Below are 26,127 nucleotides of genomic sequence, written 5' to 3' on the forward strand. Positions count from 1 at the left end.
CCTTCTCTCCAAGCCCCCAGAAAGGTATCCAACTTTCGATCCAACACCATGATTGCTTCATGGTGGCTATTAGTTTCGATCTCTAGTAATTTTACTCAGGCTTGCAGATCAATGATTGTCAAGTGGAATTGCTGCACCCGGGACTCAAGGTTCTTCATCTGCGTCCCTTCCGCCATTGCTGATCTTGCAGAATTTTCTTGGTTCAGCAACCTTCAACTCGAATCGGAACCACAACCAAGGATTGACTGCTCGGCTACGTTGCCTCAACTTTGATGCAACCACAGAATTCACCAGATCTACCTTGCCTCTCAAAATTCGAACCGAGTCGTCGGAAATTAACAACCTATGAATGATAAAAAATTAACCGTAAAGGAGCGTTGAAAACCTAACCGAGAGTCGCCTCCTGTTTCACCTTCAGAAATTTGAACATTGACTTCCGGAATTTCCATTGGAATCGCTTGGGCTGCTCAACTTCCTTGATTGACCGTTATGATTAGGAGCTCTTTTTGATAACTCAAACAATGATTACACATGCCAATTCTCTCAACTCCTTACCCGAAATCAAAACTAAAACAACAGAAAATATGCAATTGTAATGAAAGACAGAATTAAAGGAATAAAAACAGAAATGAAACAATCAAACCACAAGAACAGCCAAGAGATATATTTTGGTTCGGATTGCAATGGTTACAACTATACATCCAGCCTTTAAATTACCCCAAAAGCAGCCTTTATCTTATTTAGAAACCGATCAGTACAAGCAATACCTGAGTACACCCTCAATCGCTCACCAAGATTACAAAGGACTATCTCTTTCCCTCTGGCCTTTCCTCTCAGAACGAACATAAATTGTACTCGCACAGAATTAATAAATTCTGTCTCTCTCAGTTTACCTTTTCCCTCTATTTATAGAATAGGGCGGACATCCCAATGAAGATTCTAGATAATTACAGTTTAACCCCATAACTTTCACTTATTTCACATGGGATACAATTTTCTATCTAAATCTTCAATAGCCACTTATGTGCACTACCTTCACTGATATTCTAGGACTGACTTTATCTTATACTCGAGACAACAACATAACATTGACTGTGATGCAACCACGAGATTTTTCGGAATTGAGAATCGATCGCTATGGATAGCTGCAATTTCTCAAATTCATGCAGTAGTTGAACACCAGTGCTTGTAGTAGAGGACCGTCGCTAGGAATTCGAAATTTGCACAGGCCGCAGCGAACGAAGGCTAAGGATGTACACGGAATTGGCTAGGGTTCTTCGCCTTTCAATTGTCGAAAGAGGAGTATCTGTTAACCTTAGGACTCTTAGATTATACCCTTAGGCGAGAAAACCCTCTCATAAACCCTCTCCAACACTCACGAATGCAGTGGAATTATAAGAACAGAAAAATGAACAATAGAAAGAAATTAATAGAATTGAAAAGATCAAACTATAAAGGAGACAACAGATTTATCCTAGTTCGAGCCAATTTAATTGACTCTACATCCAGCAGTCCAACACCCCAATCGAGCAGCTTTTATTGAGAAGAAACTGATCAGTACAAAACCCAAGCCCTCTCTCAATCCTATCGTTCAAGTATAATCCCTTGTTCACTCCAAGAAAGCCCAATAACTCAATACGCAAGTCTCACTTTCTCTAAAACAAAAGTACTCACAATAGTAACTGAGAACTTGAAAAGAAAGAAGATTATTCTAGACTACTGCCTTGCCCTCTTATTTATAGAGGAGGCGGAACCCCCCATATAAGTAATCAAATATGAGATATTACAGTTAGACCCCAAAGTTTACATTAGTTACACTTTGGCTTAAAAAACCCTAATTGTCTAATAGCTTCCAGCCAAAAGCCATCAACGCTCCTACTGATCTTCCAATTGAAAAACTATAGGCAAACCTCAACAGTATCATTTCTCACAGCTGAACCTATTGCACCAATTCCCTCCTCGTGTGTCGGAATCAAATTCCGAGATTCAACCGGTCTCCTTCTTCAAAATTGCCTCCAAAAGTCGGGCGACACTCTGAATTTCCCACCCCGAGTCAACCACCAGCTTCATCTTCAAGACTTGGACTTAGATCTGTTGGATTCAAGTCGGTATTCGTCCGACCTCGCTTTGCACATCAATTCCAAGCAAGACTTACTAAAATTCGCAATCGATCATCAACCTCTAGTCTTGCCCATTCCGAATCTGTTGCTGGATCTGCTTTGCCTAATCACTAACGTATACTCGTTTGGACCACAAGAATTGGTTTCACCTACACACACTACTTGATAGCTTATGTTGAATTGACGGTCAGAGTCGTGGCTAGGAGATTGCCTCTAGCACCACCTTCCAAAGGGATTGGCTTCGATCGCACCACCTGCTATGGATCGGCAGTCCACAATTCCCAGCCAATCGTGGTGGGTCACCGCAATTCACTGATTCAATCACGATCGCTAGGATCCTGATGTCTCGAATCTACCTCCAGTACGTGGCTGAGTTGAATTCACTACTAAAATTGACGGAATCACAGCCGAGAATCGTTGGCTCTGATACCAATTGTCATGTACTTATGGTTTAGCCTAGGGTTAGGATTGGAAATTGCAAGAATCCGAGGGGTTTAGGATCATGAACAAAATGATTAGAGGGGAAATTGGACAGAATTGGGGGCAAATATGGATAGAAATGAGGGAGAGTTGCAGATCTGAAAAGAGAAAGGGAGAGATAAGAGAGAGCAGAGGGAAACAAGAGGGAGATTGAGAGAGAATTCAAGAGAGGAAATCAGAGCATTCATTTATCAATTCAAACATACCTACCCTCCTACAGTAATGGCTTATTTATAGGCTCACAGCCCCTGCACCCATGTGCAATACAACCCTTTGGCCTCAGCCCATGCTCCCATGTGTAGTACAACTGTAATTCTAACAAATTATAAAATATCTCCTAACAACTATTATATCCCTATTACAATGTTGTCCCTCTATTGCTCCCTAGGGTCATGAAAAATCTCCCAAAATTTAGCTTTAGGACCCTTAGTCTATGACAAAAGTCCATGAAGACCATGCCAAAGAAAGATCCAAGAGTATTGTGCTTATGAATCTTTTCTGAAATTAATTCTCACTCTAATAAGGTTAGATTGACTCTGTTTAAAACTAACATGTCTAAGGGATTTCGGAAGATAGAATGATCATTTCTAAAGTCTTAAAATTGATAAAATTCTTCAAAACATAAAATTTAATGCAATAAGTTTAATATGACATACCAACTAAGATCAATCAAAGGCTTCCAGATAGAGCAGAACCTGATGTTATTGGATATTTTCAGATTGCATCAGCGGATACATTATGTGCCATCAATTTGGAAGCTCATAAATCCCTCATTTCTTGACTATGTCAGGTTCTCGAGCTGCTAGTTCTTTGAAGTTACCCTACTAACATGTGGTTTAGGCCTCATGTCAATAGATTATGTATGCACACAATATAACCTACTGAGTGCAGCATGTGCAGTACAAAAAATAGCACAATAGTGTTTTGGAGTCACCTAATTCAACACTAACAGGCTGTAGAATAACCCATGAACACTTTATTTTGGTGCTAACTTTATATAAACATGTTAAGAACAAAAGGGGAAGGGCGTTCATCCTACCTCAAAAGAGGAAGAATTCAAACTTTTCTCTACAACAACCTTCCTTTCCTCTGTAATAACCTTCTTCTATTTTCTTCCTGTTGTTTTGCTTTGGAGAACACTCCTCCTTACTCTTAGTTTACTTTCTTTTTTCCTTATTCTTTCTTTTCCCCCTTTTGTGGTTTCCTTTTCTAAGCAACAGAGACAGGGCAAGCACATGGTGGAACTTGATTACAACACAAGCGTGTGTTGGTGTTGGATCTTAGCACCAGTTATGTATTGGAATTTCAAGTGTTGGCTGTGTGCCAAGCGGTAGATTAACAAGTTAAGTTTTGACAGGCATACCCTAATCACTTAGCTAGTTTGAAGTTAACTTTTAACAAGAGCTGGCAGCTGTAAGTAACCTATTGTTCTCTCTCCTTGCCACTGTACGCATGTGGTGGCAAGGAATTATTATTCCTCTTAACCAGCTTCACTAATTTGAAGCTTTATCTAATAACTAGTTAAAAAATTAAATATACTTTCACTTAAGCAAGATATAGAAAATCACATAAATGTATAACTTCTCTGCACGAGCGTTTGTGGTTTTCTTATGAGTCGACATGCTTTATGCCCTTTGGTATCTCTAGTTGCAAACTAGGGTCAAATGATGCTCCTTTTGGTTCATGGATTTTGCAAAGGGTAGGGAACAACAAATTTGAAGATAATCAATTTAATCATTCACTCTTTGTGGGATAAAGGAGGGGGGTTGCGTTAGGTAGTTGACAAGCAGTGTAAAACTCATCAAATCAAATAAAATTCCAACCCCACATAGTGGGATAGAGATGATATGTTGTTGTTGTTGTTTTCCATGGAAAATATTTTGGGAACTTTTTAATGTCTATTTCCTTTCTTGTTCCATTTTCATAATTTCTTAACCCTTCATATGTATGTTTACAACAACAATTACAAACTTTGTCAAGTGGGGTCAACTATGTGAATTCTAGGCCTTAAACCATTTTTGTTATGGCCATATCCTCTATAAGGTCATTATATCCTTTGTCATGTTTTAGGGTTCTCTCTTTAGTCTTTCTCTACCACTTTGTTACAAAGTTCTTTCATTTTACCCACTCACCTCACATCTATATATATTAGTCTTCTACTTTCATGGCCAACCCATCTTAATCATGTCTCCTCCATCTCATCCCAAATAGGTGGCACTCTAATCTTAACAGTAAATTTTTTTCTTCTTTTGTCATTTATTTTATAGCTGCACATCACTGTAGCATCTGCATCTCATTTACACTCACATTTTACATGTGATGATATATTTTGACCTGTACAACAAAGATGGTCTTGTAGCTGTCTGGTAAAAATTTCTTTTATCTTGGAATGGATTTTATGATTGCATAAAATCCTAGGCTCACTTCAGTTTAAACATCTTGCCTTGTCTATAAGATCACCTGTTTTTGAGCAATTGATCCTGATACCTAAGTTGATTTTTTTTTTTTTGGAATAACTTATCTCCAAGTCTTATCATGACATTATCACACTTTCTATTTTTACCGAATTTATATTCCAGATATTTAGTTTTTGACCTGCTGAACATAAAACCTTTAGATTATAAGGCATTCTTCCATAATTCAAGCTTAATATTCATGCCTTCTTTTGTCTCATCCGCTGAGACAATATTGTCTATAAATAACATACACCAAATAAGAGAGAAAATTACTTCTTGTCTTCCTTCAGCCCAGTAAAGAACCAACTGGAATCTATTAATTTGTTGCATTTTTCATTTGTATGGGGGTTGTCCCCCATATGGCAGTGCTTACATATTAATTCTGTTGCTTCATGAAAAATAAAAAGGATTTTTTTTTTTTCATTTTGAATGCCTTTCTCGTAGTTTTGGAAAAACATATGATTGCTATTTGTTTATTTGTTTGTTTTCTTTAAGTAGCAATGACATGTCATGTTCTCAGTGATTAAGCTTTTTGGAAACAAGTCATTCATGCTAATTTAGTAACTTCTCTGTTGTCAGTATAATTACTTAACAACAGGAACCTTTGATTTTTTTTTTATCTGTCATCTTTTGGAATGAGTGTATGAATGTGGCAATAAAATACCAAACGGATAGGAAAGCCCAATAAGCTGAGTGCATGGTGATTTTGAGATTATCACTGAACAATAAATTGTTAAAATTTCTGGAAGAAATTGGCTTTCTTAATTTTGTTATCCAGAATTATGCAGTATTCAATTTAATTTGCCTACTTATTGTTCACTTGACACTGTCTTGTTGCAGAAATAAATGATTATCATCCTCAGGACAATGACTTGAGGATTGATTCTGATTTTCTCACAAATGTGACTCGAACGCAGAGATCAAAAGTCAAGTTTGGGCGTGGTTCAGTGGCACATGGTCGAGATTCTAGGTATTGGGACAGGGATGATAGGAGAAGGGATGAGGATTACAATGAGGATACCTTAGAGCACACTAACAGGGATGAGCTGGATACATCCACTACCAAGGTTCCCTTTTCAATGAAGGGGAGGAGTGGTGATAAGAAGTCTTCTGTTGATGAATCTAAAGTTACAAAGACTAGAGGTGCTGGTTTGTATAATGAAGCTGGCCGTGATGAACTGAAGATGTATGAGGAAGAATATGAGGCCTCTTTGAAGGGTGTTGGGGAATCAAGACAGGAAAATAACAACAAAAGTCAGTTCCATAATCAAAATCATGTAGGGCATCATAATGAGGAAATTGATACTGATGATGAGTACGATGATGGCATTGATTTGAATGATTCTCAGGTGGAAGAATATGATAATAGCAAAGTCAACGAGGACAATGCAGATGTAGCCAGATCCCACAATGTGGATGGCATAGACTCTTCTGATGAGGAACAGGTGGATGCTTCCACTGGGGTTTCTGATGAAAATTCTTCTATAAATCATTCTGGTAAAATGAATGCAAATTCCAGGTCTGTGAGAGTTCTTGATGGTCAATCTGCTGGAAAGTCTACTTCTGAAAGGCGTTCAGCTCCTAGAAAGAAATCGAGGCACCGCAAATTTTCTGGTAATTGTTTCTAGCTTTGAAAACAATTGTAGATATGCACTTTTTTTTTTCTCTTCATCTTATTTTATTATTCCCTTATAACCAAGTTTGGGTGGGTGTTCTGTTTTTCTGGTCAAGTCACTCATTCTCACTGGCTTTCTTAACTCTGATTAAAATTGTAGTTAGATTCATATTAGAGGTGGGTACAGATGCATTACTTACTAAACTATGTGGAGAAGTTCTGTTACTGCACAGCTCCTTTGTTTTGGAGTAAATGCCTTTGGCTTTTGCTAACAAACCAAGAGTATTTAACTATTTATCTGTCTTTAAATGTTATTTCCATATTGCTGCCATCTTGGTATCTTCGAGTTATATCTCGCCTTTTCTCATTTAGATTAACCATATTCACCTGCCAGCTTCATATTGTATAGATTTTAGTTTCAAAATCTTTCACGTCATATCAATTACGGAGATAAAGGATATGTTTAGTAGCTTTGAGTCTTTGAAAAGCCTTATTTTGTATTTGATTTTCACTTTCATCTCTCTCTCTCTCTCTCTCTCATGAATTGTCAGAATAGGATCCTTTCAGTTCAGGATTTTCTGTCTACTTAAGTTGGCATGTCTTTTGTTTGTCAATTTAAATATCTACTATATGATATTTTAGTTTCCATTTGAAAAGTAATAGCCTTTCATTTTCTTTTTTATTTTTGATTTTAATAATGCAATTGCTGAATTTATATGCAAGTTATCATTGCTTGAGTTTGAAATTACTTCTTTAAAATAATTGGAACTTGAGAAATGACTAATTATCCATTCTGATTCAGTTGCAGCTTCAGTATTTCTTTATGCTTGCTAAGTACTTTAATTATTTTGGTTCCCTGAGTATATGACCAAATTCATAATCTTATATTTTAATGGGTTAATTACGAATAAAAGACTCACCTTTTACTGTGTTTCAACTGTGTACTGAACTTTCAATATTTTCAATACAAGGATTTTTACTGTGTTTCAACTATGTACCAAACTTTCAATATTTTCAATACAAGGATGAGACTTTCAATTTGTTTCAAATTTGTACAACATTCTGTCTTTTGTTAATATCATTTGTTATATTCACCTTGCTGGAGATATCAAATTCTTGGTTGGTAGTACCCTAATGTGTAATTTGGTCCATCGTGTTTAGCAATTAGGAGATTTGTAGAGAAGTGATGTGGTATTTCAAGTCACCATATTTGGTCAATTCATCTTTTTTAAGATCGGTCACTTAACTGAGAATAACACGTCAGAAATTAGCAGTCTCTTTTGCCGATAAATTGATGACAAGACAAAATTGATACAAATTAAAAGTTAGGTACATAATTGAAAATACATTAAAAGTTGGGTCCTTTTTTGGTAATTAACCCTATTTTAATTTTATCATTTTTCTAAAAACAAGCTAGTTGAAAGAAATAAAAACTGTATGCTCTTTCTTTGCGCTATTTACTGATGGAAAATTTTTATGATACTTATAAAGTTCACTCCACCTCCTGGTTTTTCAGCTCCACATATTGAAATATAATTGCTATGTAGACATCTTTTGCTACTGTTTAAATATAATAAATTTAGTAGCCTTGTGGTTATATTCAAGAGGGGGTGCAGGTGAATTGATTCTATTTTGATTTCAAAAAAAAATTAATTTTTAGTACCTTTCAGAAGCTATTTTATTTATATGTCTGGTGCCAATATGAGATTTCTAGTGTTTCAAACATAACAACAGTAAACAACACAAAAATACACAAGAAATTTAGTTTTGGTGTCTACCATCCCTACATCCACTCTACAAGGCAAACCCACCTTGTGTTCCAGTATCAATAAATCTGCTGAGGCTTTCCCACAAGTTCACATCAGAAACTTGGTTACAGTTCCAAATAACCTGACAAATGTTTATATACAAAGTATAAAAACACTTTGTCCACACTTGGACCAAATATGAAGATGAAGAACAATTAATAACAAAGCAACAATATCAATGATATAAATACATTAATAGCCTTACTTTGTGTTTATGAAGCTGTATTTGTACTCCAAGGCTCCATTTAAGCGTTTTCAACAAACGTGCATTAAATGCTTGAAAGCAACACCTGCACAAAATCTGCAAGTGCCAAAAACTAGCTATTATTGCAGTAGAGTTGACCTGTAGCTGACTTTGCAGTGGATGATCCAAAAAGCATTTTACTATGGCTGTACTTGGTATGGTGGACCATGCACTTGACTATATTTTTCAAGAATGCAACTTGCATCGCCTATGAACAGTGTAATTGATTATATGCTTTGCCTATATTGAACCAATATTCAAATTGGTTCAACTATGAGACTGTAGTTGACTATATTAAACCAGCGTTCAAATTTGTTCAGCTATGAGATGTGATGTTGACTAAGTGCTTCCCCTATATTTAACCAGTGTTCGAATTGGTTTGGCTATGAGCTCCTAGTCAACTATCGTGACTCCGGGAAGATTTTTGATAGCTCTTAACCAAAAAATTCATTATGAAAACTTGTGCTTAAGGCTTTACATGTGTTATCAATCATCAAAACCTGGGGTAGATTCCCTAAGAATCACAAATTGGCTCAACACTTATTTCTCCAAAACCCTCCATAAGATTTCTATGGAACTTCACCAGAGTTTCCTAAGTTTGTAAACGCCATTTTTAAAATTTTTTGTTTATCTCTAGACTTGTTCATTAGCCACCTCAATAGCAAGAATATAGCTTCCATTGTTAATTTGCAAAGCATGAAAATAAATTAGGTTTTAGAGACCTTAGTTTCTCTTCTCATGCTTTGCTCAACCACCGTCTTTCAAATTTTCTTGATGTGGCTCATTAACTTGATATATATATGTTGGAAAAATTAAAAAGTTGAAATCTTGATAGTCGAAAACCAACATAAGAGAAGGCTACAAGATAAGAGGTTAAGACTCCAAGAAAGCAGGGGATTAAACAGTCCTTAGAAGATAATTCCAGCAGAAAAATAAGTTTTAAGTTTTGATTATCTTTATCATATCAGAAACTTATTCCCGTATTTTAGGAAGTTATTTCAGATGTATTCGTGTATATATACCATGCTAGAGATCAATGAAAGGCAGGAAAAGTAGTCCTCTTTTCAATCGAGTATTCTTCCTACTTGTTCTAATCCTTCTTGAGTAATTCATCTAAGGTACTCGAATACATCTTCTTGGTATTCAGCTTGTTTAAATCTGTTCAATCCAATGTATATATTGTGTAATTTTTTGAATATCTTCTTTATTCTTAATAGGCACTCATCATACATTGAATATCTGTTCAGCTTGGTATTGTGTCTTTTGTCCATTCATCATACATCTTTTTTGATTTGAGGGTCACATTGCATTGTTATGTTAACCATAAAATGCCTTCTTCTATCATGCATTTTCATGCTTCTATTGTAATATTATTTGGTTGAATCGCTTAATCATTCATCTATTTTATGGGTTTCTTCACTATTTTTCAAACAATAAGTATATGGAACATACAATTTTTATCTTCTTCAAAACTATCAAGATGTTCTAATGCAATATTTGTTTCATCACATTCATTGAATATCTCGGAGAAATATTTTATTATTTTGATGGAATGAAAAATATTTTTCTAAATTTTATTAGTTTTGTCTTGCATTTTTTTATCTTTAATCAAATATTAATTGCACAAAATGACAGGAAATACCCTCCAAATTTCTATAATTACATTGGCCCACATTAAAATTATCCCTTACATATAGGTTTCCGTTTTCTTTTATTTTAAATTTTTCCTTCAATTTTGAGCATCAGACTCCCTGTGTGTCCATGTGAACGCTTGTGAGCACACTTGTGTGCACCCATGTGTGTTTGGGCAGGTGGGGGCATGATATGTGTTTGCACACCTGAAATTGTTGGTTGTTTTTGGATTTCATCGCTGTTGATGATATTTAATTAGAGTAATGCAAAATGAGATTGTAGATTTGATTTCAATTTCTATTTTATATACAATGAAGTTTTGATCTGGTGGTTTTACTTTTTTTTTTTTTTGAATTCTATTATCATTTTTTTTCAGATACAAGATACTGATCATTTTAAATTTCTTCACCATTTCCTGTAAAACTTGAATATATCAAGTTGGAAATGGAGAGGTATCTACAGGATAATAAGTTGCAGGTTCTATGGTTCTGGGGTTGCATTATTTGACTATTATGTATATATATAGTCTCCCCATCCCATTTTTTTGATTTCTCTAGGTAGGTGATTGTCTTGCAATTTTGTGTATCGATCTGTCATGATCAGAAGAATTAAGAGATAGGAGATAGCAGAAAGTAGTAGTTGAAGTTGTTTCAATTGGAAGTATTATAGTTATAGTAGTTGGCAACAAACTACTGGAATTGTAATAAGCTATTAGTAGAATCTATTACAATGTAACCAATTAACTGTTGTGGATAGCCATATATAAGGCTATGCCACTTTGTACCAAGACATTATGAAAGTTCTCTCATTTTCTCTCTATTCATTCTCTGTTTTCCTCTTCTTTTTTTTTTCTCTCTGTTTTCTCCCTAATTCTTCTCATCTCTCCCTATTTCTTTCTTCTTCCACGACTGTCAACTAGAAACCCTAGATTCGAAACCTAGGGTCCTGACAATCTGGTATCAAAGCAATTGTGTCTTGGATTGTTGCATCTGCAAGTTTAGGAGCTATGGTGATGGAACTCGAATGAAGCAACTACAACCATAGGTCAACCAGGTTAACTCCCTATTGATCAATTTGCAAACTTGACTGGAAGCATTGGAGTCTGGGGCGAGCAAGAATCAGGAAAGTATTTAGTCATTGGAAAACAAGTTGGATGCTTTGATGGAGGGTTTGGCCAAGAGGCTGGACAGATTCTTTCAGATGTTTTCCAAGATTCCACAATTAAACCTACCAGTGGACTTTTCGCCCAAGGAGAATGGGAATCCAATCTTGGAAGGTAATGGCTTAAATCTTAGATAAACTATGACTCCTATAATATAAGTTGAAAATATGCATGGCATGGAGTTTATGGTTGATAGGATGAATGATAGAAGGAAGGTAAATAATTCAGTGAATAATTCCTATACTCTTAGTGTTGTTCCCATGCCAAAATTGGAGATTCCTATGTTTAATGGCTAGATGGTGGGTAAGATGTCAAATGTTTTTTTAATTCTACATCATAGGAGAGTCTCAAAAGGTTAATCTGGCTTTAGCCTACTTGATCGATGCAGTTGATGCATGGTATGAAGGGTGGGCGAGGCTTAGAGAAGAATGTGTTTGGTAGGATTTTGTGGAAGAATTTGCAAGAGATTTTGGGGATAAGAATATGACTGATGTTATAGAAGAATTCAATAAGCCGAGTCAGGTTGGAATGGTTTTGGAATACCAAACCTAGTTTGAAGAACTTAAATCATTAATGATCATTACTAACCCCTTTCTTTCGGAAGCATATTTTGTTTCGAGTTTTATAAGTGGCCTTAGTGAAGAACTTAGGCCAACAGTGAAGATCCTACAACCTACAACAATTAAGTAGGCAACAAAGAAGGCCAATCCGCAGGAATTGACAGTAGAGGTCATATTCAAGAAGCATAGAATTCCTTACAAAGGAATTGGGTCAGGAGAAGTACAAATTTCATCGGTTACCAGGAACTTCAATTTTGGAACCAATAAGGGAAATTTCTTGCAAAAATCTCCCCAAGATCCATCATCTTCCTATCAACTTAATATGTCCAAGGTTGCCAGTTTAGAGCAAAGGAGGCAATTGGGATTTTGTTATAAATGTGGAGAAAAATATTCTCTTGGACATTAATGTAAATGGCATTTGTTGCAATTGGAAGGAAGAAATGCAGAAGAAAAATAATTAACAGAGAAAATAGAAGCCACAACATTTCCATTGAGAATGAAGACGGGGAAATTTCATTGCATGCCTTAAAGGGGTATTCCACTAATAAAATCATAAAAGTGGAAGGCATGGCAAAAGGTAAGAAGTTGATGATATTGATTAATAGTGGTAGTATGCACAGTTTCCTTGATGAAAACATTGCAAAAGACATGTTGTAAGTTAAAGAATACTTTCCTTTGTTGGTCACTGTGGCAAATGAAAGTAAAATGTACAGTAAATCCAAGTGTATCGACTTTTGTTGGAAAATGCAAGGGTAGGACTTTATCACTGACTTGCGGCTATTAAAATTAGGTGGATGTGATATTGTATTAAGAGTGGATTGGATGAGAACAGTCAGTCCAATTATATTTGACTTCAATAAATTGGAGGTTCCTTATGAGAAGGAAGAAAATAAGGTAACTCTCACTGGCAGCTTGGAGATGGGAGCCTGTGAACTGATTTTTGGAAAGAAATTACAGAAGTTCTTCAAGACTTCTCCATACAAGCTGTGGAAGGGGAGAAATAGAAGAGGCTGAGACTTTAAAGCTGTGGAGTCTAAAAGCTGCTTACAACAATGATACTCAATCTTTAACCAAGGCTACTATAGGAGGTTTATTAAGCATTATGGGCTGGTAAGCAAACCTCCAATTGAGTTGCTAAAAAAGATAGATTTCATTGAGTAGAAACAGTCTTCATTGAGTTGAAAAAAAAAATTCATGACACATGCATTGCTTAGCTTCTGTGATTTTCTTAAGGACAAGAAAATTTTGAAGGGAAGGGAAATGTCATGATAAGAAGAACTAGGAGATAGAAAATAGCATAAAGTTGTAATGGAAGTTGTTTCAACTGCAATTATTACAGTTATAGTAGTTGGCAACAAACTACAGCAATTGTAATAAGCTGTTAGTAGAATCTGTTACAATGTAACCAATTAACTGCTGTGGATAGCCATATGGCTATGCCACTTTGTACCAAGACATTATGAATGAATTGATTTCAAGTTCTTTCATTTTCTCTCTATTAATTCTCTATTTTCCTTTGTGTTTCTCTCTGTTTTCTCCCTAATTCTAGATTCGAAACCTAGGATCCTGACACAATCTTTATATGGATGGCTGTTGTCTACCGTGCACTCATGCTGGGTGCAAATCCTGTAGGCTTTTTATGCCGGCGGTTATGCAAAGTCTGTGTATTTATGTACATTTTTTTCTTTTTTATATTCTGAATCTCAATTTTGCTTTTAGCCTGAGGTTTGTGTTCCTTAAATACTTCAGGTTCTTGTGAGATGAAGTTTTTGAATTCTACCTCACGGCTTGTAGAGCCTTTAGAAAGTCGGAAGTTTGCAAGATTTTCCTTGCAATATACAGAAGTAGAAGAGAAACCCGATGGTGATGAACAATGGGAGCCCAGATTTGCTGGACATCAGAGTTTAATACAACGTGAAGATTCCTTTTTGGCACAGGATCAAAAAATCAATTGTGGCTTTGTGAGAGGTCCTAAAGCATCTCCTAGCACAGGATTTGACTTGGCAGAAGATGATGCAAAATACATCAGTACTTGCCACATTGCTGTCATTTCTTGTATCTTTGGAAACTCAGATCGGTTGAGATCCCCTATGGGTAAAATGGTACTATTGTTTCCTTTCACCTGCCTTCACATTGCTCAATTGTCTATTTGTGCTCCAGGGAAACAGTTTATTTTCTTTAATCAATTATTTGGCATGTTGGTTTTGTTTTTTTTCCAGAAGCTGTCAGGTTTGTGGCATGTATACAGAACTGTCATGGTTTCAGTAATAATGTGTTTTGTTGCAATCAGATTTTATTGGCAAAAGAGTAAATATAAGGTGTTTACTGCCCATGAGGCTAGGCCTGGGAACCTCAAGTATCTGACAGCAAGCATTTAAATATTCAATATAAGAAAATTGTTAGATCTATGTAATTGAGACCTAACTTATGTATTCTTTACTTAAAAGTGGTATGGACTATACCTCATTGGCCATCACAGCAGACCTTTTTACTAACTTTTTCTTTATTGGTGAAGTGGTTAAAAAAAAAAAAAATAGAGGATCCATAAAGCTAACTGGTACATTAAGTAATATATCTGATACAGCATAGTAGCATGTATGAAATTTCATCTCTAATGATGATATGTAGGTTCAATCTAAACAAATCATTCAATGTTTGATATTTATCTTATTGAAACGACCTGTTTTGCAAGGACTTAGCTACATATGCTTGGTTGTTTCAATTGGTAATGTGAACCATATAATACCATTATGTACTTGTCACGCACCCCTAGGGTTGAGCTATGGTGTGAAAGGAAATTTGGGAAGATTAATAGTAGAATTTAGAGGGAGATATCAGATGGAAGGAAGAGAAACAACCAGAAGATGAGGAATAGTCGAGAGAAAGGGAGAGAAGATAACATGGAGAGAGAGAGAAACCAAAATATCAATTCATTACTCCATCATCCCCCTTCCTACAGTTGTGGCTTAATATATAGCCTCACAGCCACGCCATGCACTCATATGCAGTACATCATAGATTCTAACTGCCTCTAGCTATAGGATAAATAGTCCTAATAGAAAATAAAAATAGAAAATAAAAACCAAAATTACAATAACTACCCTTGGCATGTGACAAATTTTCCTCCCTTGAAATGTTTCTTGTCCTCAAGAAACTTATAATCGTCGATCTGTTGTTCCTTTATCCAATTTCGATCGGCTCTCCTGCTTCGTTGTCTTCCTCTAAACCTTCCATATGCAACAACTGTCTTCTGCATTGGTGGCCCAGACTGAATTTGTCTCCGCATTTAAAGCATAATCTAAGTCCTCTCCTAGATTCCATAATAGGAGATTTGGCGACACTAGGATGCCCTTTTCCTTGAGTCCGATCTGAGGCCTTCGTCGAAGCATTTACTCCCACCTCTTGACCGCTCCAAGGATACCCTTCTGTTACAATTTCGTGCTTTTTAAAAATAACATCTAGGACTAATTCCTGCAGCTTGGCCTTCTTTGCAGCCTGATTGATGGTAGTGGGCTACATCATCTTGACTACCACTCGTAACTCCTCATTTAACCCACTGATGAAACTGGATATGAATTAGGCTTCGTCCAACGTGGGGTGAGCGACATCAATCAACGCCTTAAGTTCTTCAAACCTCGCAAGATACTTGTCCACTGATCGTTCTTGCTTCATTTTGTTAAATTCTTCTATAATGTTCACCATCTTCCTTTCTCCAAACCTCCTACACAACCCCTTCTACAAACTCCAGCCAGCTTAGGATTGTTCTTCCCCTGCTCCAATCCTAAAACCATATCCCCAGTGTCGTTAAGGTATGTCGCCACTACATTTACCTTCTGCTCTTCTGCCACTCAGTATTGATAAAAAAATCGTTCACACTTGTGAACCCATGATATCGAGTTGTCTCCTTCGAATATCGGGATGTTGAGTCTTGACATAGGAATCGGATTCAGATGGGTCTCAACTCCCCTTGCCATGGGTTCCGTCATCAATTCGGATGGCTCCTTTACCCTTGCCTGGTCTAGAGTGTGACATTCGATTCGACCCTTTGCAAGTATTAGAGCTGGGTTGGTCCTTGGCGGAAAATCCGCTAGCAGGCTCATGTTCGGAAGCCTGGAGAACAAGGCCAAAACGGTGCTTAATTATTGTCTGAACCTTGCAAATTCCTCTCGAAGGTGGGAGAAATCTCCTCGCAAGTTCCTCTCTATTGTCATCGTTTCTGTGCGACCATGACTAATCTCCTCTTGAGTTTGTTTGAGGCCAAGCTCCATTGCCTCTAGCCTTTCCTCAATTTGCTCTTGGTTCTGACGGACACCTGCCTCCATCACATCCAATCACGACTCCAATTGCTTCATCTGAGTTCCCTTCGCCATCACCATTTCTTCTGCTAACAACCCAGCAAAACGATCGATTGATGAACTGATTGTTTACACCTAGGTCGCCGATTACAGGGCTGGGGATCGCTTGGCTTTGATACCAATTGTCACATGCCTAGGGTTGAGCTATGGTGTGAAGAATTTAGAGGGAGATATCAGATGGAAGGAAGAGAAACAACAAGAAGATGAGAAATAGTTGAGAGAAAGGGAGAGAAGATAACAGAGAGAGGGAGAGAGAGAGAAACCAAAATATCAATTTCATTACTCCATCATCCCCCTTCCTACAGCTGTGGCTTAATATATAGCCTCATAGCCACGCCATGCACCTATGTGCAGTACATCCTAGATTCTAACTGCCTCTAGCTATAGGATAAATAGCCCCAACAGACTAGCTATAGGATAAATAGCCCCAACAGACTAGCTATAGGATAAATAGCCCTAACAAAAAATAAAAACCAAAATTACAATAGCTACCCTTGGCATGTGATAGTACTGTGTAATTTTGCATAATATTGTAAATTTAGGTGGACTGTAATTACTTGGTTTCAATACATTGCATCCAGGAAAGGAAATTAGCTTGGTATAAGATTCTTCAAGCTTGAAGGTAAAATTGAAAATATTTACAGAAAAAAAAGAAGGTAAAATTGAATACACTTATGTTTTGAAACTTGCTATGTTTAAGATGATTGAATTTTCTGGATACAATGTCTCCCTTGAGGTCAGCATTGAAATAGGAAATCTTCCACACACCATAAAATTTTACCAACCTCCATTTAGGCTTTCAACTGATCGATTTAAATTTCTAAGTAACAGAGACGTGCCTCTAGCTATTCATTATGTGCTGATTCTACTCATTGAAGAAAGCCAAAATCTGTCTTGATGTGTATATTCTTGCTCATTCCTGTTTGTATATGCATATATTTGTTTCACAAATCCAGAATCTTATTTGCTACGACTGTTCATTTCTTCCTTACAGTGACATCCGTATACCATCGACTCATGGAGTTTACATAAGCAACCCTTTATTTGAGGAATGGTTCTTTGTTTTTTACAATATGACAACAAGAACAATCACAAACTTTAATTCCATTAGGTGAGGTCTGTTGAGTTCTAGATTTCCGACCAAGTCTATTCATGGCCATAACCTCTGTAAGGCCATTATCTCCTATGTCATGTATAAGGTTTTTCCACTAAATTTTCTTTAGTCTCCTCTTGCTATAAATTTCCTCCATTTCATCTATTTGCCTCATAGGTGCTTCTATCGGTCTTCTTTTCACATGCTCGAACCATCTTAAATTGTGTGATAGAGGACATCCTAAGAAACCTCTAAAGACATATAAGAAGCATCTTAAAATTGGTTCTTAGGCCCAGGCATTAATTTAAGAATGGCCTTTTTAGAAGCTTTATTAGGCTTAATTTTGATAGTATTTCCTAAAGGTTTTTTGGGTAACTCTGATTATATGTTAGGGTTTTATTTATAGTCTTTTTATAATCTTATTATTAATACTTTTAGATTTTGTAGTTTCCTAATAGGAAAAAGGAAATATTTCCATTTTGTCTAGTTTCCTAACAGGAACAGATTTCCTAATCCTAGTAAGAATAGGGTTACTAGAAGTCTTCAGTTTTCTTAAGCATTGATGCTTTCTTTGGATTGTGTGATGTAATTCTAACCCTAGGTGTGATGCATAGAAGATCTCTCTCTCTCTCTCTAAGTAAGATGATGAGTCACAATGATTTAGGACAGACCTAGAATCCTACTATTACAGATTGATAGGAGTCTTATGAGGGTTAGAATGCTAGGGGAAATTGTTGAAAATCTAGGGATGTAACAGGTTGGTACGCACAATCCCACCTTATTATGTATGGTCTTGTTTCTTATTTTTATTTTTATTTTTTCTTGTATGGCCACACATCCATCATAACATTCTCATCTTAGTTATACTTGTATTTTGTACTTGTTAGCACTTAATTGCTCAACATTCTGAGCCATACAACAAAGATGGTTTATAGCTGTCCAATAAAACTTCCCTTTTAGCTTTAAAGGAATTTTATGATTGCATCAATGCTGGACACACTTCTTTTTAATCATCCCTGCTTTATTCTATTAGTAACGTCCTCTAGGATTTCCCCTTCTTGTTGAATGTTTGATCAAAGATATCAACATTGTTTTTCTTTTTCTTTTTTTCCTGGAATAATTTGATCTCCAAGTTTTATAATATGATAATTTGCACCTATTTTCTTTTGCTGAACTTACATTTGACATGCTCAATTCTTAACCTACTTATTTCAAAATATTTGGATTTTAAGTTGTTCATTCATAATTTACCTTTTTTATTCACATCTTCTTTTGTCTCATCTATCAAGACCATATCATCTATAAATAACTTACATGGAGGCACTTCTTTTTTGATGTGTTTTGTGAGTTCATATAATAAGAGCAAAAAGATAACGGCTCATTGCAGATCCTTGATTAATCCAATTGTAATTGAAAAAGCCTTAATATTTCTTCCACAATTCCTAGCACATGTTTTTGCTTCATGATGCATGTATTTGATAACTTGTATATAAGCAATTCGTAATCCTTTCTTCTCCATCACCTTCCACAAGACTTCTCTAGGCATTCTGTCATCAGTTTTCCAAATCTATAAAAATACCGTGTGCAAATCTTTTTGTTTAATCTAGACCTTTCTATAAGCACCTTAGTAAGTAGATAGCTTCCATTGTTGACTTACTAGGCCAAAACCAAATTGGTTTTTAAGAAACCTTAGTTTATCTCCTCAACCTTTGCTCAATTATCTTTTTTCCAGAGTTTCATCATGGCTCATTAACTTGATCCCTCTAATTTTCACAACTTTGAAAATCTTCTTTATTTTTATAAATAGGCACTAAAGTTGCTCTTTCTCATTCTTTTTTTAAAATAATTTCATTAGCCAAAATATACCCCTTTCTCTGATACATCTATTGGGATATTATCTAGTGCTAATTGTTCTTCATCTTTTTCAATGCTTGCTTTATTTTGTTTGGGCAAACACATTTATAGAACATATAATTCTTTTCTTCTTCAGAGTTTTTAAGATGCCCAACATAAATCCTGTTCCTCTTATCATCATGGAATAGCTCTGAGAAGTAGTCCTCTCCTTGATTGCCCCCTCTTTTACTAGTACCCTTCAATTTTCATATTTTATGCATTTTACTTTACTCAAATATCTTGTTTTTCTTTCTCTTGCTTTAGCTATTTTATGTATATCTCTTTCCCCATCTTTTGTGTTAGGTTGTTGGTATAAATTCTCATAGACTTTTAAATTTGCTTCACTAATTGTGTTCTTTGCTTCCTTTTTTGCCAAAATACCTCTACAATTGTTCTTCATTACGTCACGCATGTAAAGTCATGTAGCAAGTTCTTTCTTGGTTTTGATTTTCCTTGTACCTCTTCATTCTGCCACCAAGACTCTTTTTTCTTTGGAGCTTTTTCCTTTGACTCTCCAATTGTTTTTCATATTTGAACTAGTAGTTGCCATCTCAATTCACTTTTAGTTTGCCTCTCCTTCTATGATCCAATCCCTTTTGTTATGTACTTTTTTTTCTTGAATATTGCTCGTTTTTCACATTTTGAATTCCACCCTCTGATTCTTGGGCTTTGTTTTGTATCATTTTTTCTCCGCTTTTTTTGATATGGATGTCAAGGACCATAAGCCTATGTTCAGTGATTATGCATTCTCACGGTACTTTACAATTCTTACAAGATAAGCTGTCCTTTTGTCTAATTAGAACACAGTCTGGACAGTTGATGAGCCATTTTTAGATGTGGCCAAGTGTTCATCCCATTTCTTAAACTTGATATGACCTATGATTAGCTCATTTGCTGTAGCAAAATCCAATTTAGCTTTACCCTCCTATGTTACACAAACTCTGCATTTTCAGGCATTGTACCGGTGTTGACATGACATGACATTGGTACAGATATGGAATATGTGTTGGACTCTTCATTTTTCAGGTCTATGTTAGTTCTTGTTTTGTATATATTTAATTTACTTTTAATTTATAAGAATCAAAATTAACAATTTATTTTGATTTATTATTTATGTTAATCTGCTTTTAGCCTTTTAAAATATATGTTTGTATGAGATCACCCAAATTGCCTACCTACCAGTGACCATTATATCTTATATGTATAGTAACATACTAAACAGAAAATAATCCAGATGAGTAGAAGGATTATCTTGAGTGTTTTGGAGGCTGAATGAAAAATAAGTGTTTTCCTCACTTTGCATTGAACTGTAGGTTGGAAATATATACACAAGATATCCTAAAATATCTCCTAAAGTACAGGGATAGGATACAGCAAATTCAAACAACACTACATTCAAATATTACAGATGAAAACAGAATTTTGAACTTTTAACTTATCTCCTCTTCCGTTTTGGTACTGCTTAATCTCTTCGTCCACTTATCCTTTTAGTTTGTAATTCTCCTATCTTTTCTCTCATAACAACCTTATCTCTTTGCCTGCCGTCCTTAACTTGAACTCATTCTTTTCTTATCTTCTCTAGACTCCAACACATACACTTAATTTTTAGTCATAGAACTAAAAGATAAAAAAGATCTGTATGTGTAGGGATAAGGCTGTAAGATTTATTTCTTTTCTATGTTGTATCTCAATAACCATGTCCTGCGTTGAAACACATATCCCCGTATCTTAAAATTCATAAAATTTACAAGTTCAACCTCTGAGTACATACCCATATCCGACACTCGTATTGAGTATATATAATATGTTTATAGTCTTTTCTCCTAGGATGACTTTTGCTACAATAATCTTATCTTCTATTCTCTTTACAGCCAGTACCCATCCTTTACTGTCTTATCCATAATAATCCCACTCCATTTCTTGCACAATCTTTCCCTAAGAACTAAAGTTTATATCCAGACAAATGTTATCTTTTTCTCAAAACCATTTTTGTCTCTTGGAGGGACATAATATTAATTTTTCTGCTAATTATCATTGATGATGTTGAAAATTGTCACCTAAATTTAGACACCTGGATGACAAGTGGGCCACGCTTAGTGACTAGACTTTGGCTAGAATGGCTGGTTTTCTTCAAGCTCTTCCTCTTCCCTGCAAAACAACAATTAGGACTGCTCCCTTGAAAGACCTTTTGATGCTGAAGTCTGAAGACCTTTCAGAAGAGAAGTCTGGCAAACGAAGCTTTGATAGGGATTAAGAGAGTGTACAGAATAGCAAAGAGTTGAGGATTGAGATTCAGATTCAGATTACCCTTTCTGATTCTAGGTTGGCCCCTTTTATAGACTTCTTTTTTGCTTATTGATTCTTTGGATATTTTGTCGAGTATAATGGTCGAGATTTATGTGATTCCCACTTTAATTGTCGTGGGGGTGTAATTGCCAGGCCATTTATCAAGTGTAATTCCCATCGAAGCTTTATGGCCCATGGGACCAATGCAGTAGCATTATCGGTTGCTGATGTGGCGTTTCTGCCTATGTGGGGTGCCCTCTAGGTCCACATGTAATGATGACGTGTGTCATCAATCAGGCCTATCACTTCCATAGATTTCTTTTGTCAAAGTCTCGATATTCCATGATCAAATTCTTAATATAGATCTTGGATTAACTTCATCACCAAGGTAGTCAAGGGCGAGAGGCACCCTTAAGGTGCTATGATGATCATATCACCTGAGGCACTAGGCGCCAAAAAAGTGATTGCCCAACTGAAGCGAGGCACTAAATTAATAACAGATTAATAATAAATATATTTAATGTAAAAAAGACAATCAAATAATGGATATAATATAAAACATCAAAAATATTCCTAAATACAAATTCTTTTAATATTTTTCAAGCAAAGACAAAAAATGTAGCAACAGATAGACGAGGTTGACTTTTTTTTTTCTCTACTTGATTTTTCATTTTTCCTCTTCCTATTAGATTATCTGGGACATTCACATGCCTTCTCTGATCTGATTTTCAGAGACAATGATATTTTATTTTCATATTTTTCTATTTTTTCCCTCTGTTACAGCCCAGGTGAGTGCTTGAGGGCCTCAAAGCCTCTGATGAGCTGCTTGCCTAGGCAGCACGCCTTGCATACTGCCAGGCGAGGCTCCTTTACTCAGTTGCCACCTAGGCGAGCACCTATCTTTCCAGTGACTACACTGTTCATTACTTGCATCCATTCATGTAAATGTAAGAACCCTGCAGATTTGACACTACATTTAGGCGTCAGTGCAACAGCCAGCCCTAGCTAATTTTTTGTTTCATTCTGGCAATGTAGCACATTACTTGCATCCCAATGGTTTTCACTTTGTCTTGAATTCATGATGTTTTGATCCAATGAACTTTACAATAGTTTTTGGCTACCTAACGTAATCCTCCACTTTTATCTAGGTTTGGGACCAACTGTAAATAAGAGAAACACTTTCAACACTAGAAGTCTTGAGGGAATTACTCAATAATAGGCAGGGTTTGACAGCCCTTTGTTTGCTATGATGTTTGATCAATATAGGCATTCCATAGTCACTATCTTATAGGAACCATAGGTATATTTGAAACTATGAAAATGTAGCTCTATACTTTATTCCTTTGGCCTAGCTTGTGTTTTTCCTAATTATTTTTATACCTCGCAATCTTGATTTATTGTTTCTAGATGGGGACCTTAAACCTTTATATTCCTGTCATATGAGTCTTTATGGGTAGTCAAATTCATATACTTGCATGGCCACTCACTCCCAGTTACGCTTCACTTTCAGGTCTCACGTTTGTCAAGGAAAAATGTCTGCTTTGTTATGTTCGTGGATGAAATCACTTTGCAAACTCTTTCTTCAGAAGGCCAAGCACCAGATAGGATGGGGTTTGTCGGTTTATGGAAGATTGTGGTGGTAAAGAATCTGCCCTACACTGATATGCGCAGAGTGGGGAAAATTCCAAAACTCTTGCCACATCGACTTTTCCCATCTGCCAGGTATGGAGATGGTAAATGAAGTATTGCATCAGTTCACTTAAAAAGATAGCCTTGGAATCATAAAAGGCTGTATTACATATTTATTTCTTGCAACACTTTTCATTTATTTATGGTCTGCGACATTCTGCTAGCACACTTGCATGTTTTCAGGAGATTATGTTAGAAACTCTGTGTCTCAATCAATTGTTGTTTGGGCCATAGATAGATTCTGAATGGATACATATCTGTTCTGTGTTGTCATAGACAACAAGGATGATTTAAACTTGAATTGAGCATGGATGGATTGTGAATGACTTCAGAAATCTTCTTGTTCTTAGAATTGATCCTATAGTTGATTTTATCTATGCTGTTGGAGTTTTATTAGAGTAGTTTTAAGAAATTCAGGATCATGGTGCCCATAGTTAAAATTTCTGGTGGTTGATGGCACAAAGAGCTGTTAACTTTAGGTTTTTAAATTATAAAAGCATTGAAAGAGCCAGGTTGCTTGCTATTTAGAACATGCATTTCTAGAGGGTTGGGATGGGTCTAATTTAAGATCCGATGAAGTTAACTCAATGACCATAGGTAGGGGTTAATTTTAAGGCTTCAACCTCCCAAGAATTCAATAAAATCACCATACACAACCTTGAAGTTTCATAATGTAAACTGTGTTAAATAAAAACCTATATTTAATGGATAAAGTACCTGTATCAAAAGCAGATGTCAAATGTGTCTGTTGAAAAATAGACTGAAATTCTATCTTGCCTTTCGTATGAATGATACAGCCCTATTAATAGGATAAGAGATTACAACATAGGAAAGAATACACAGCTTAAAAATGAGGAAACCTAAGCTGTACAAGATACAAACGGATTTCCCATACCAAGGATAGGAAAGTATCTAAATCTGGACAAATAATCACTATCAATAATTTCCAAAACTAAAGATTAGATCAGTGTCTAAATCAAGGATGATTTGACTAATGAATCCCTTGAGATCATAGCCAATTATCTTGTGAATCAACACTCTCCCTCAAGCTGGTGAATGAATATCTATCATTCTTAGCTTGCATAGAAGCTCTTTAAATCTCTTGGTAGGCAGTTCCTTTGTCAATATGTCAGCCAACTGGTTTTAAGAAGAAACAAAGGGTATGCAAATCAACCCAACCTCTAACTTTTCCTTTATAAAATGCGGATCTATCTCAACATGTTTCATTCGATCATGTTGCACTGGATTATGTGCAATGCTGATAGATGACTTCTTGTCACAAAACGGCTTGATTGGACCATGGCTAGTAATCCTTAGAGCATCCAAGACAATCTTTAGCTACAACAATTCACATAGACCAAGAGCCATAACTCGAAATTCAGCCTTAGCAGTGGACCTAGTAGGGGTGTGCACGGTTCGGTTCGGTCGATTTTTGGCATTTTTAATACATTGAACCGCATATGCGGTTTTCCTATAAAATCAAACCGCACGGTCTGATTTGGTAAGTGAAAACCGCACTGAACTGCACCGCATTTTGCGGTGCAATTCGGTGCGGTTTTCGCGGTTTGCTAAATGCTTGTTTTTGCGGCTTGGTGCGGTTTGGTTTTCACGATTTGGCACGGTTTGAATAATAATTACATCATTTTTTGACAACTCATTAATTCACCCTACTGTTGCATATGTGTGGATTTAGTAAATTTATGGCACATAACTTTTTTGAATAAACTGTTCTGAATAATTATCCAACCACCAATTAAGCAATTAAATAAAGTTCAAAATATCAATATGCCAATCTAAACACCAATCATAACTAATTATTTAAAGTAATGGAATTCAAAGTAAAATAAATTACAATCCAAATGAAATACAAATTTAAAAATTTAAAGTTTACAACACAACTTGTCCATAAAAATAGCATTAAAAGTCCACCACATAATTCATGGCCAAGCAAGCATGCTCGCTTCAACTTCATCACTAATCAAGGTTTACAATATCTGTTGTCATAATGGGCTTATCTGCAATATTAAAGGAAACAATAAAGTTAGAAAATTAAAATGTTAGACTTAATACAAATAAAATAATAAACATATTTGATGAGTAAATAAAAAATTACTAGATTTAATTGATTCATAAGTATCATGCTCTTCTAATACTGATGTCATATCCAATGGTAAAGACGTGGCTCTCAACCAATTTTGGCAACAAATCAACGCTTCTACCATAAATAGACTCAATGAACTTCGAAAGCAATCAAGCACCCTACCTCTAGTGCTAAAAGCTGACTTAGAAGCTACTGTTGACACTTGGATAGCAAGAACATCTTGAGCAATCTCTGATAGGATATGGTACTTTGATGAAGTTACTTTCCACCATGCCAATATATCAAAAGTCTTATTTCTTATATGCTTGTTAGGCTCAGCTAGGTACCTTTCAAGCTCATTTTTCATTTCAAAAGCATTATCTACAAAACATTCTTTCTCAAAATCAGATTCAAACATGTTAACATCATCATCATCAGAATCCACAACTAGAAACTTTTTTTCAGAAGTTGTCCCACCCTGTTTATCTTCTGGTGATTGTCTAGTTGAGTCATTTGCTGCGTAAAAATTCACCAACTTTCCTAGAGTAGTCTTGATAGAATACATTATGGTTTTAACTTCATCTTCAGAATAGAGTTTACGCAAACAAAATGCCACATATTTCATCTTATACCTAGGATCAAGCACAATCGCCA

At 35.8% G+C, this 26,127-nt stretch overlaps 1 protein-coding gene across 1 annotated transcript in view; it reads left to right on the top strand.

Annotated features, from left to right (window-relative positions):
* Positions 1-26,127, top strand: part of LOC127807556 (uncharacterized) — a 51,814-nt gene that overhangs the window by 9,922 nt on the left and 15,765 nt on the right. Inside the window, exons 2-4 of the mRNA XM_052345506.1 lie at positions 5,897-6,670; positions 13,827-14,179; positions 23,215-23,426. Coding sequence (XP_052201466.1) covers positions 5,897-6,670; positions 13,827-14,179; positions 23,215-23,426 — 1,339 coding nt within the window. The remainder of the gene's footprint in view (positions 1-5,896; positions 6,671-13,826; positions 14,180-23,214; positions 23,427-26,127) is intronic.

Source organism: Diospyros lotus, chromosome 8 (genome assembly GCF_014633365.1).
Source record: "Diospyros lotus cultivar Yz01 chromosome 8, ASM1463336v1, whole genome shotgun sequence".
Taxonomy (NCBI): Eukaryota; Viridiplantae; Streptophyta; class Magnoliopsida; order Ericales; family Ebenaceae; genus Diospyros; species Diospyros lotus.